The sequence below is a fragment of the Equus przewalskii genome, chromosome 1, assembly GCF_037783145.1.
Source record: "Equus przewalskii isolate Varuska chromosome 1, EquPr2, whole genome shotgun sequence".
Classification (NCBI taxonomy): Eukaryota; Metazoa; Chordata; class Mammalia; order Perissodactyla; family Equidae; genus Equus; species Equus przewalskii.
In genome coordinates, this window is record NC_091831.1 from 59,914,067 (window position 1) to 59,927,412 (window position 13,346).

Here is a 13,346-nt window from a genome sequence, read left to right on the forward strand (position 1 = left end):
AGGGTTCCCTGTATGCAGTAGGGAGGAAAGAGGTGCACAGCAGGCGTGACCCTGGGGCGACCATCTGCACACCCCTTGAGCATGGCCTTTAGCATGTGGGGGGGACATCTCTGAGCCACTGGGGGTCATGGCCTCTTGCAGCTGATCCCGACTGAGCTGGAGGAGGAGCCAGGAGAGTGCAGCCCTGGCCAGGGCAGCCTGCGCTTCTGCCACAAGCCACCGACAGAGCTCAAGGGGCCGGATGGGATCCACATGGTGCATGGCAGCACGGGCACGCTGCTGGCCACTGACCTCAACAGCCTGCCCGAGGATGACCAGAAGGGCCTGGGTCGCTCGCTGGAGACCCTGACGGCCGCTGAGGCCAGCGCCTTCGAGCGCAACGCCCGCACAGAGTCCGCCAAATCCACACCCCTGCACAAGCTTCGCGATGTCATCATGGAGAGTCCCCTGGAGATCACTGAGTTATGATGAGATGGGGGGGGGGGCCTTGCTGATGTGAGCAGGGCCTGTTCCCGGCCCCCAGGGCAAAGGCAGGGCAGGACCGAGGGTGTGGGCCCCTCCCCAGGCCAGCCCTGGGTGTCCGACCTTGGGTTGGCCCGGCAGCAGCGGCCTGCATCAGCTGCTCAGTTTCCACTTTTGCCCAACGCTCATTCAGCATCTGCTCTCTACCTTCATAAAATTTTGTTATTTTTTTAAGAAAACCAAACAAAAATGTTAAGTGTCTAAGGACAAGGTAAGGGGGGTCACTGAGGGCCCAGGAGTCTGAGGACGAACTCAGCCCAGGCTGAGCTGGAAGAAGCCAAGGAGACCCTCTTCCCCTCCCCGCCCCCGTACACTGTCGTCCCATCCCGTCCCCCACACAGCGCAGCAGCCCAGCAGCGGGGAGGGGGTGCTGGGCTCGACTCCTCAACTTCAGTTCAAGTCCCAGTGCGTTTCTGCCACATCCCTGGCTGGACACCCAGGTGGGGACAGTAAGTGATCCCTGCCTCCTCACATGGACAAGATCAATGTCAGCGAACTGAGTTCTTTGCAGATCACTGGCTTCCCAAATGTGCCCAGCTCATAAAGAGAAATGACTGATGTTCCCTTGGGTTTTGAATGTCACGTGTTCGTGTGTATTCCTTTTTTTAAACTAAGTTATTCCCTCAATTTTTTTCCCCTTGGTTTTGTTTAACTGGTACTCACTGAACGTTTCTGTAAGGGTCTGAATTTTAAAAAGAAAAGCAACTCACAGGAACCAGCAATATGCTCCAACTCTGGTAAACTACCCATGTGGCTGGCCCGGCCGCGGGAGGGTGAAAGGCAGGGTAGATCTGGGCCCAGCCTTCCGGTGCTCCCCTGACCCACTGCTGGCCCTGGGTCTCTCAGGGAGAACCACCAGGTGGGATTTTCTTTACCCACTTCACTTTCTTTGTCTGGCCAAGGGGGGCCATAGGAATGCTGGGCACTTACGGGCCCACGGCCTCAGAGCTAATCCAAATCCAAACTCTTCTGGCTGAGGTGGCACAGAAACACTCAGGCCCAGGTCTGGCTGACAGATTTTATTGTTAAATCACAGAACCTTTAGTGCAAAACAAACAAAAAAATCATTAAGTCTTACAGCAACTGCATCTCGTTGTTTCCTGGCAACCAGAAGTGGAACAGAAGATGGAGCCAAACAGGAGAAGCAGCAGAGCGGCAGCCACGGTCCCCAGAGAGCAGGCCCACCACCCGGTAGCCAGGGGCTCATGACGTGTCATCCACATTTACTGAAGGTCAAAAAGAACATCTACGAAACGAGGGTCAGAGGGGAGGGGACTGACTGCCCAGAGCAATGGTGGGCAGCAGCGCAGAGACACAGAAGGGCCTCAGCAGCCAGGTGGACACAAGAGCAAGCATGAGGTGGTCAGCACTGTCCCAAACGCTCACACACAAGCCAGGCCCACAGGACCTCCACAGAGCGCCAGCAGGTTACAGTCAGGCGGACTGCCCCCTCCTCCCCACACCCACACAACCCCAATGAGGAGGCAGCAGGAAAGACACAGGAAAGCGGAATCAAAGGCTGACCCAGGGACAGCGAACCCCAGCCCCACCCAGGTCTCCTGAGTAGCTGCTTCCAAAACCTCTACTGCAGTGAGAACTATGCTGCTTAAAAATCCTGAATGTTCGGAGCATCTAATCTTTCATATAAAACAGCCTTTGTTTTGCTTCTTTGTACAGCAGCCAACAGGCCCAGGAAGGAGAGGGCCCTCCTTAGGGTAGGTGGAGGCCTCCGAACAAGGCCCCAGCCAAGAGGATGGACGGCCTCTGTCAAGCAGCTCTGGCTCATGCCAGCAGCCAGAGCCCCCTCTCCTCCTCCAGGTAACCACCATGCAAGAGCAGACTGACAGACCTCCAGTACACAGTATGTCATCATCTGTCTAGCAGAGAAAAGGGACACTGAGGCAGCTATGTCAGCGGCAGGCCTGGGTGCCTCCTGCGCTGACAGCAATGCTACAATAAGGGAGATGATAAATGGAGTGAGGGAAAGGGGGTCCTATTTTTATAACAAAGTCAACAGAGCTGTGTTCGTTCCCCCAGACACACAAGTAGGAAAAGATGCTGCAGTTTCTCCAAGATGGAACATTCCTTCTAGTTCCACACGTGACGTTTGCAATGCTCGACAGCCTGACAGGAGAGAAGAAACTGGGTTTAGTCTTCAGATGACAAACTCCATTCCTGGCCCAATAGTGCATGAGACATCACCCAAAACGGGGACCTGTTATCTTGTCTTACATAGGAGGGATGGCAGCAATCGCTGAAGACCCAGGACAGTACCTCTTTTAAAACCAGGGAGTATGTGACCATCATTCTGGGGCGTCACAAGGCAGGAGTCCTGAGCAGCAGAGGCAAGCACTCCTGTGTTCTGCAAATGAGCACCCACGCAGGTGGGGCCCAGGACTCTTTACCCCGTTACACGCCTGGGGCCAGCATGCAGCTGGTAAGCTGTACAGAGGCCCCCAAGGCGGAACTGCTCACCCGAGAGTCAGAGGTACGCACCAGCTCGGGCTTGAGAAATGGACCCAGGGCACATTTGCCCAGGACAGCAGCAGAAACCTATTCCACCACTGACCATGCTGTGGGCGGGAGTGGGGGTGATGGTGCAGATGGGCTGGGGCCTGGCTGGAGGAAAGAGCTGGACAGGGCAGGGTGGGCCTCGCCACCCCTCCCTGCCAGTGGCCCAAGATAATGCAACCTCTCTGACATGGCACAGTGAGGCCCCACTGGTCACAAGGAACCCCCATGAGGAAGAAAAAGTTACGCAAAGGAACATTAAGTAATGGAAGCAGCTTGTCTAAACATCCCCAACCCAGGAAAGCAGTGTGGGTCACCCAACTGGTGGCTGCCCAGCTAGGAGAATGCCACAGCACCCTGGAGCTGCTGATGAGGTGCCAACTCTCAGGGCTGTTCAAGAAGAGCTCTGGTTGGCCCCAGGTGAAGATTCAGGCCAGGCTCCAGCCAGGGCTGATGTAACCCGAGGGGGCAGCAGGACTTGTGTAAGAATGGGGACAATGAATCCAAGAGGCCTTATGTAATCCCTGGGGCGACCTTGTGCAAATCTGACCCTGTCACAAGGGAAATGAAGGCAAAACCAAGAAGCAAAGAGTGCTAGAGAATATCCAGCCTCCTCCTCACACCTCAGAGAAAAATGGAGTTAGTCCTGCCTATGCTGGGCAGCCACAAGTAAGCCTAATTGCCTCTCTGGGCCTCAGTTTTTTCCCTGACATTAAGACAAGGTAGAAGGCCAATCACTGAGGCTCCCATTAAAGCAGGATTTTCAGGCAAGGTGCCCAGCTGGCAAGGTAGGCCTGAGGAGCAGATGCTCACTACTCACATTACACTGGGTAGCTGACTCCATGTTCTGGCACCAGTAGCTTGGGCCCCAGACACACTTCTCAGTTCCCAAAAGAGGCTTATGGGCTGTGGGGCAGGCTCCAATTTTCTATATGGTGAAAAAAGGGCAAAAGAAGAGGGAAGAATTAGATCCACTCAACTAATCCTTTTCAAAACTGAGATTATCAGCTGCTAGAAGAACCAGCTAGATCAGAGCTCTGACACGCAGTTTCAGAAACAATTAGGGTTGCTAAGTCAAGTGGTGGGGCCTAAAAGCCTGGCTCTCTGTCTTCTTGGCTCTCCCGCATGCATGCCAGAGACTCTGCCCCACGGTCAAACATCTCAGAGGACCCCTGGAGGGGCCATGCAGCTCCCCCAGGCTACAGCGCCCGAGAGCCCACCCTGCCCAGCAGAACTTACCAAGCACACGAAGGATGGCTCCATCACCTCCACCAGGATTTCCACCAGCACGGGCTCGTACTCAGTCACAAACTGATCACACTGTGGAGTAAACAGGTACGGGTCCAGGTCCAGGTGTGCCCAAGCAGAGTGGAGACATAAGCAGGGGCGCTGGACGTGTTCTTCTATAAGAAGCCCGGACAGTGCCAGCTCGGCGGGCCCAGGGCCTCCCTTCCCAAATGCCCCACCACCTACCCTGGATTCCATGCCTGGAGGCAGAAATGGTTGGTTTTCCCTCAAAACTTCAGTCAGGGGTGCAATCAACGAGCTACCCAGCCTCAGCATTCCCTAAGCAGGTCTGACATTCTGGCCAAAGCAGCCCAGGGCGTACCTGCTTCTGGTATGGCTCAGGCAGGAAGCTGCAGCCTTTCTCAAGAGCAGCCAGGATCTGCTCCTTTGTGCTGTTTTTCTCCAGGTTGCGGTCCAAATAGCTAACCAGCCTCTTGCACACCTCACAGAAGCCACCGTCCTTCAGCTGAGCCACGTGTGCTACGCAAGCAAGCACAGGCTCAGTGCTGGCAGGTACCCCCAAACCCAAGGGGGGCCAGCCAGCCTCACCCCCACCAGGCTCACCAGTCAGTGCAGGCAGCTCCTGGGGGGAGCAGAGATGGATCAATCTGCACACTAATTCAGGGCTCGCCTCCTGCAAGAGGAGTGACAGGATGGAGCTGCCGTAAGTGTCCACCACCTCTTGGCACTCCTCAGATAAGGATTTGGGCAATTTTGAGCAAACTTTATCCAAAGTGCGAAGTATTTCTTCCTGAAACACAAGACAAGAGGATCACATGAGAAGATGGGAAGGTGGGAGAGATTCGAAAATACTAATATGACCAGGAACCCAGCCAACAGCAAGGTGGTGTTTTCTCCCCCAAAAGACTGGAGCTACAGAGCAGGGCAAAGTGGCCACCTCTGGCCCCAGCCTGGAGGGATCCACTCGTGGGAAGTGGCTGTACAGATTCCCAGGCTGGTGTCCAACACCAGCAAGAGCCAAGCCCACCTCTTCTGTGGGTTCTCCCGCCAGGCTGTTCTGGCTCAACAGACAGGAGAGCTCCTCTCTGCCAGGAGGGCAGCATTCTGGAAATGCACATACCTCGGTCCTGTTGTCGATCAGCTTGACCACCTCCTTCACCAGTAACTCACACACCTCGCAGTAAACATCTGCCTTCGCCTGGACCAGGTCCTTCTGTGAAGGGGGAAAAGGAGAACACTTTAATGCTGAGACTCTCACCTCACCCGCTCCTTGGTCCTGCTCCTTGACAGGAGAGGGAACACTGAGGCCAGGGACAGGTTAGCATCACACAAACGGCCACTTCCTACTGAATTCAAAATAATGTGTGGTTTCCTCCTGTGTCCAAGTTCCAGGCCCTCCTGCTTTTATTTGGTGGAGACCTGTCCCTTTCCCCAATCCTCTACCTCCACCCGCTCCTCCCGCCACAGCCCACCAAAACCCAGGAACGTACACTTAGGAGACACAAGCAGTGAAAGCATCTCTCCGCCCACAAAGAGCTGTCCATATGATGGTGTGTTTGGCCACAACCATTTCACCATCCAGCGTTCGTTTTGGGGAGGGGGATGGGGAGCAGGAGCAGAGAGAGGATTCACGGTCCACTATCTAGAACACGGAGTTTTAAACACATTTCAGGCTGCTTTTGAGTTTCAGGTCTCAGCACCTGAGAGTGCTATTCTAGAGCCTACTTTAATGAAGTAATATTGTTGACTAGAACCTGCTGTGACAGTGGAAACATTCTCTCTCTCTGCTGTCCAATACGGCAGCCACTAGCCACGTGTGTCTATTGAGCACTTGAAATGTAGCTAATTTACCAAGGAACTGAACTTCTAAATGTTTAATTTTATTTAAATTTAAGTAGTCATATGTGGCTAGAGTACAAGCTATAACTCTCCTTCATTTTCTCCGGCCATTAATTCAGTCAGCAAGGTGGGCCAGGGCCTATGAGCATCTCAGTGGGGGGGGGGGGGGGGGGGGGCGAGGCAGCAGTGTTTCCCCAACTCCATCGGATACTTAACCCTTCCTTCCTGTGGTCCACACGCTGCGAGAAGACAGTAAAAGGAGATGAGGCAGCTGAAGGTCAAGTGACAAGGGGATGAGACAGCTGGAGGTCAAGTGACACGTGAAGTTCTGGAACAAGTGCATGCATGAGCCATGTGATAAGAGCTCACATGGGCCGGGCCCCCAGGAACACCAGGACAATTTTGTTCGCCACAGTAGGTGAACTGCCGTAGGCCTCAACCTCTAAAACACTGCCTAGCCCATAAGATGTGCTGAAGACAAACTCATTATGGAATGAAGGAGGATCTGTACCAAGTGAAGGGGGCTAGGGAAAAAAGACACCCGTGCACACACAGGCAGCACACCCAGAGAAGCTTCTGCACACCTGGGGATGTGCTAGGAATATCAAGTTTGTACCACGGCCATGTGTGGGCCACAGAAAGCACACTGGTAAAGGTCAGGTTGGAGCCAGGTACTGAAAAATGGTCTTGAATGGCAGGCTAAATTTGTGGACTTGATCCCACGAGAACTTGGGTTTCTAACCAAGGGAATCACTGTGCTGGGGCGGGGGGGGGGGCGGGGGGGGGGTGGGGAGGGTGGAGGTGCTGCTGCATTAGTATAGGGAATACCATAAACTAATGGTCTCAAACTCAAATACCTTTAGGAACCAGGCAGGGAAACAAAAAGGTGTGTGCCTCGCAGGATGTGACACACATGGAGAGGCAGGGTGTCAGAGAGTCTGGGTCAGTACAAAACAATGACACCAGGTACCTTAATGGGCTCCACCAGTTCCAGGGCAGGGATGACGTTCTCCGAGACCACTTTGCCAGGGATCAGAGTCTGCAGGGGCATCTCCTTCACCTCGTCACAGAACCCAACCAGTCCACAAATCTCCTTGGGTTGCTGAAGAGAGCACAGAAAAAGCAGTCAGATGCAGGCCTGCAGCCACCACCCCTCAGGACCACTCTCTACACACAAAGGTTGGGGTGCTGGAGGAGCACCCTGGTCCCAGTGTCAAGGCTGACTGCCCCCCAGACAGGCAAAGAGTCTGTATTAAATCTAAAGGGGCTCATGCAAATGCAGGTGTACCCGTTTCACGTTGGGGAAGAGGCCACACAAAGCTCTGAAGGGAGATCAGACAGAACCACTGTCTCTGCTCCAACCAGGAAGCACGCCGGGGCAGTAAACGGCCCGGCATCTCTGACAGGCAGTCAGATCGCCTCCAAGGACGCCCGGCCTGCTCGAGAACCTGTTTTTCGGCTGAGCTGGTTCACTCTCAGTAGGAAGTAAGCTATATGTTCTTTCTAGAGGAGGAACTACTATGCCCATAAACTAACAGAAAGCCAAAAGTGTTAGAAATAAAACCACACCGGATCTTTCAGTGGCAGGACCATTTAAAAGGATGCATTAAGGGGAAATGTTGGCTTTTTTAAAAACCACATTCTATGTTCACAATTGCACACAGGACACACAAAAACCCAATCTCCCAAACTGACGAATCCTTTCAAGTCCCACAGTCTCTAGATAGATCCCCTTTCCATCCAGACACCAAACCACAGAGAACTAGATAGTCTGGACAACATCTTGACCATTTCACTATGATGGCCAAGAGCAAGAAAAGTATACATGCTTTGTGTAAACCAAATGCAACCAGCAACTAGCCCTGGCCTAATGGCTTTTCCCTCCCACCACCAAGCCATAAAGCAGCAGAAACAGGATGCTAAAGATGAGACCTGTTAAGGGAAGAGAGTTAGACCATGGCTACAGTTCATCTTGTTCACTACTGAGAGGGCTCTAGAATTAAATAAGGTTGGAAAGCATATACTAAGAATATGCTTTGGCACGCTTTAAGAACAGGGGAAAATCAGAATGGGGCCAAAGATACAGCAAGCTTTTTAGAAAAAAGACAAAGATTCAGGAGATGTGTGGCTGCTTTGTCTCAGATCAGCTTTGTTCTATAACTCCTTGAGACGGCCTAGGTAAAAATTCAGATATTTCAGCCAAAGTCCTCTCCCATTAGACTTCAAAATACCTTTGAAAATTGTGAACTCTAATCCTAGAGACAGATGCCAGTGCTCAGAGGGGGCAATGTCAGGACAGCTCCAAAAGGGCACTGGCTCAGTAAGTACAGTCCGGGGCTTAGTCCCCATATTATGCCACCAACGGCCTGGCTCTGGAGCCATCTGATCGATCTGACTCCAAGACCCCCAGGACCCCATCACCCAGAGGGGCAAAAGCCACAATCAAGAGATTGTTTCCAACTCTCTGGATCCAACAGACAGGGGAACAGTCTGCTCGCTATTTGCAAATGACTTGCTCATGCAGCAGAAGCATTTCTGGGGTTATGAAAAACAGGACTAAAGACATGCAATGCTCTCTCGAGTCATGACAGAAACAAGGTGTCCCACCGGAAGTCAGGTCTACACTGAAGGAAGCTGAGGCATATCTCCAGGGCCACCCATGGTTCCCCATCATCATACTGGTGGCCTGCACGTGGTCGGCTAGGCACTGATTTTGACCAGAGTACAAGGCTCTGCTAGCTCATTTTCTGGCCCCCTGAAGGGGAGATGAGACCCCCCCCTCAACACCTCAAGTGCTGAATCACAGGGGAGAGACGCAGAAGCTCCCCCGCCAACCATATTTATTAACAGAGAGGGACCCTGCCCTTTGCTCTCATTCCTTGTATCTGTCAGAGCTGATCATGCCATACACAAGAGGTGAGCAAAGAACTACGAGAAGCAGCAGACCGCTACTACAAGCAAATTCCCATCACATACCTGATCCTGCTGTTGAACAAAAAAACAGGAAATCGGAGATGAAAATAAGAGAAAGGAAAGGACACAACAGTTAAGAAAAAATTAAAATAACAATAATCAAGCAGTTAACCAGGTGTAAGGATGTCACCAGAAGTTTAAGGGAAATGCCCTTTCAGTCACATGTCAGCAACCTACCTTGTTCCTACCATTGTGTGTACAAGGGGGCCCTGAGAGCTACCCGGGCCCTCGGGGGACAGACCACACTGCCCAGCTTGTGTGTGCTCCATTCCCATGTCCCTGACACACCAAATCATGCTCAAAACACTGGGCAGCAGGTCCACAGAAAACGCCACATTATGAACAGCTCTCCATCCTCAAAAGCCTAACCTCAAAATGTTGACAAACCTCGGGTTGGTGATGAGCAGCAAAATGGAACAAGACACAGGGCTGCCCAAACTAGGGGTGTGTGTTATAATATAAAATATACCCAGAGGGGTCAGGGATCCCGAACCACACTCTCCACTGCCCAGGTTCAGGCAATCCACACCCAGGTGGTCAAATGTCAGCCTGGTGGGCTGGTTTGACAGTATATCAAAAGCCTTGCCCTTTGATTCAGCAATCCCAGTTTTACCTATACTAAAGGAAAAAACAGAGAAGTGCCTATGTATCTACTTGACCGTAAAGATGTTCATCATGCTTTTTATCTCAAGGGCAAACATGAAAATGAGCTAAACATCCAGCCATGGGAGATTGGTAACATAAATTATGTTTTATCCACACAGTGAATAGTATGCAGCCACTTAAAAATCATTTGTACAAGAATATTTAATGACCAATACATTTTTAGACAAAAATGCAAACTACAAAGTTTGAAATACTATATAAAATCTGACCCCACTGATATTTTTTAAAACCCCAATAGATTTTTGATTTGGTAAGTAAATTCCATGTTTTCAAAAAATGTCTATGCAGTATAATTTTTATAACAAGAAAACTATTTTTTTAGTTAGCTATGAGCAATCACGTAACCAGATAAAGTCACGTCAAAGGTTTATTTGTCCCCAGTCTAGCTGCACACCTTTGTAAGCTGCTTTTAAACTGTTTTTAGAACAAGGTAGGGTATGAATAATGACCCCAAATAAACTCTCTTGTGCCTGGATGGAGTCCTTGAGCACTCAGAGTGGGGACAAAGAGTAAATAAATCTTTTAGGTTTTGCAGACCGTAAGGTCTCATCTCTGCTGCTGTAGCACAAACCACGCAGCCCCGTGTTCCAATGAGACCTTACAAAAACAGGTGGTGGGCTATCGTTTGCTGACCCGATTAGAGAACAAACTCAAGGACTGGAGGCCAATCTCAATGTAGTCAGAAAGTCAGCAGTGACAGAGAGAAAAATTTGCAACCTAGTCCTCAACTCCTGCAAATTAGATCTCAGGAGGCCAGTGCATGTGCCCCATGTAAGAATACCTCCCGTCCACCTGCTCTGTACAGTACTTTTCTGCACGGAGCCAGCTATCTCACTTCACAGATCACTATTTTCTGCCTCCAGTGATGAAGGAATGCCCCTACCACGTGGAGGCATCAGAAGCAGGTGCAGGTGTTACAGCTAACACTGCTGCAGGGCGCAGGACCAACTCTGGGAGGCGGGATTCTCCCACTCTCAGAACTCAGGCTGCAACACAGCAGTTCTCAGGCCTGGCCTAGCTACAGAGCAGACTATTCCCACGGTCCCAGGGTGAAAGCCAGATGCTAGAAATCTGATAGCCAGCTCACATCTGCACAGGCAGAGAGAAGCCAGGAAGCCACTAGGGCAGTCCTGGGCTCAGGCTGCTTCAGCCTTCCCTCCAGCTGAGGAAGGCAAAGGGGAGGCACTGAGTTACAGGTGGAGAGTCTGCAGGTCACAGAGGGATCATTCTGGCCCTATTCAGTACTCGAAGGGAAAAAAGAGAAACTAAATCATATAATTTTCAAAATTCCTGGAAATCACCAAGCTTGAGACAAAGAAAAATGGTAACAAGGAGCATCCCCTGCCACCTACCATATGCATCATCATTTGGACGGCAATTTCAGAATACTGGTTGATATAGTTCTTGCACTGGGGAGAGAGAAAGAGACTGTTAGTGAAAGTCACTGCTGCAATCACACACCAAAGACCCAGCACTCCCAACAGGGTCAACAGGAGGTCATCAGGCAAGTTTCCAAGAGAAGAGTCCTGTATGTGTCGGCTCTGGGCAAGTTTTAGTAAGATAAAAATCGCGATCTGACTATTCTATACCTTATAGGAAAACGTGTGCAAAAGGTATCTTGAAAAGGTTTTCCTCGGGCTGGCCCAGTGGCATAGCGGTTAAACTCGTGCACTCCACACTCTGCTTCGGCAACTCAGGGTTTGCCAGTTCAGACCCTGGGCATGGACCTACACACCGCACATCAAGCCGTGCTGTGGCAGCATTCCACACAGAAGAACTAGAGGACTTACAACTAGGATACACAACTATGTACTGGGACTTTGGGGAGAAAAAAAAAAAAGAGGAAGACTGGCAACAAACGTTAGCTCAGGGCCAATCTTCCTCACAAAAAAGAAAAGTTGTTTGGTAAACAAAAAAGAAGAAAATGTTTCCAAAGGCCCTTAGAAATGAGGTCCTCCAATCTCCTTTTATGGCCCAAACTTGCCCTAAGGTCACACAGCAACTACTCTGGAGCAATTTAGAGTGAGTGTGGCTATAAGATATGCTGCTAGGAATCTGAGATTACTTTTTAAATCCATTCACACGTTCTTTTTTTTTTTTTCTGTTTTTTCCTCCCCAAATGCCCCTAGTACATAGTTGTATATTTTAGTTGTGGGGTGCTATAGTTGTGGCATGTGGGACACCGCCTCAACATGGCCTGATGCGCGGTGCCATGTCCCTGCCCAGGATCCAAACCAGCGAAACCCTGGGCCGCCAAAGCAGAGCACTCGAACTTAGCGACTAGGCCACGGGGTGGCCCCCATTCACACATTCTTGGAAAGGATTATGAAGTTTAAATCCAGTAGAATCAAGTTATAATCATTTTCAACCTGCCTATTTTCATACAAATCTAGGTATCTCCTACAGCCCTCGGGTGCCTCTCCAGGTGAGAAAGCCAAAGGTAAATAGCCTTCAGAGAGGGTTAATTTGGGGAAGCCAATTAACATAGCAAATATGCAAAGATGCTTCCATGAGGCTAAAAGATTCCCAGGCTTTCAAGAGAGCGAGTCAACAGAGGGGAACCCTCAGCAACCAGAGCCAGCCATTCTCCCCGAGACGCCCTGCTCTAGACCCCAGACCCACAGAGTTCCCCAGCTTCCCCACATCCAGCCCCACAAAAGTTTTGCAGTTGTCGGGTTCTAAACTGGCATTTTGGTCTTACCCATCAATCTTATGAGTGTGACTAATGTGAAGAGAATAGGGTCCAGGAACTAAAACCCCCTAAGTGGCAACAAACGAGTATGTGAGCCCACAGGATTAACAGCCACCATCGTGAGGAAGGCATCCAGGGTGACCCTCCCACAGCCAGCCGGCTGTGTGGAGAGGACACTAAATTATGAACGTACACCAGCCAGGCTTTCAAAAACAGGGTTACAAGTGGTTCTAGTGTTCTTATACATGTGGTCACTAAGAGGAAAAAAATCTTCAGAAGAGTGATCTCCTTGCACTATTTTGTCCCAACAGTTTTGTTACATGTCCAAATTCAATTAACCAACGATATTTAAGTACCCACCAGGTGTTCTGGCTGCTTTTGGGGAAAAAAAAGGAAAAAGGAGTTGTTTGAACAATCTCTTCCTCAAAACCCTTAGGCTGGAACTTAAAATGGTACCCCAGGGAGTGAAGTTTTCTTGGTTCCCCGACTCCTGTCCCCAGAGCCCAGCCGCCCCCCACCCCCCCACGTCCCCCCACCCCCCAAAACAGGGATGAGGATGCATGAGGAGATAAGGCTCACCAAGTCGGCTATGCCAGGCCCCAGGCGGTCACACTGCTCCTTGGCATGGTCCACCAAGGCCTCAACAAAGGTGGAGTTGGTCCTTACAGCATTCTGGATGTCAGTCACCATCTGAATGCAGTCCTGGCAAACATCCCCGCCAGCCTAACAGAGACAGGGCAGTTAGGCGTAAACACTGCATACTCCTCCAATAACTAAGAGGATTCAAATGTCAGGAAAACTCCCTCACGTGCTCATGACTGCAGCTCTAGGGCTGACTTACTCAACAGCTCCTAATGTGTTTCTATAGGCTCTAAAATTATCAAGTTTAAAGTCA

At 50.8% G+C, this 13,346-nt stretch overlaps 2 protein-coding genes across 5 annotated transcripts in view; one reads left to right on the forward strand and one right to left on the reverse strand.

The window, feature by feature from the left end:
• Positions 1-1,149, forward strand: part of LOC103549411 (cadherin-23) — a 77,416-nt gene extending 76,267 nt beyond the window's left edge. For 3 of the 4 annotated variants that reach the window (XR_011524123.1, XM_070565269.1, XM_070565284.1), the window contains one exon: positions 142-1,149. Coding sequence is in view for 3 of the 4 variants with exons in the window: in XM_070565269.1 (XP_070421370.1) it covers positions 142-468 (327 nt within the window). In the remaining variant the exon portion in view is untranslated. The remainder of the gene's footprint in view (positions 1-141) is intronic. The other variant, XM_070565295.1, reaches the window with a different exon arrangement.
• A 377-nt stretch (positions 1,150-1,526) lies between these two features.
• PSAP (prosaposin) overlaps positions 1,527-13,346 on the reverse strand; it is a 30,187-nt gene continuing 18,367 nt past the window's right edge. Inside the window, exons 6-14 of the mRNA XM_008517720.2 lie at positions 13,031-13,174; positions 11,112-11,168; positions 7,091-7,222; positions 5,402-5,494; positions 4,885-5,071; positions 4,643-4,800; positions 4,273-4,353; positions 3,854-3,961; positions 1,527-2,646 (exon numbers count right to left, since the gene is read on the reverse strand). Coding sequence (XP_008515942.1) covers positions 2,611-2,646; positions 3,854-3,961; positions 4,273-4,353; positions 4,643-4,800; positions 4,885-5,071; positions 5,402-5,494; positions 7,091-7,222; positions 11,112-11,168; positions 13,031-13,174 — 996 coding nt within the window. The 3' untranslated portion in view covers positions 1,527-2,610. The remainder of the gene's footprint in view (positions 2,647-3,853; positions 3,962-4,272; positions 4,354-4,642; positions 4,801-4,884; positions 5,072-5,401; positions 5,495-7,090; positions 7,223-11,111; positions 11,169-13,030; positions 13,175-13,346) is intronic.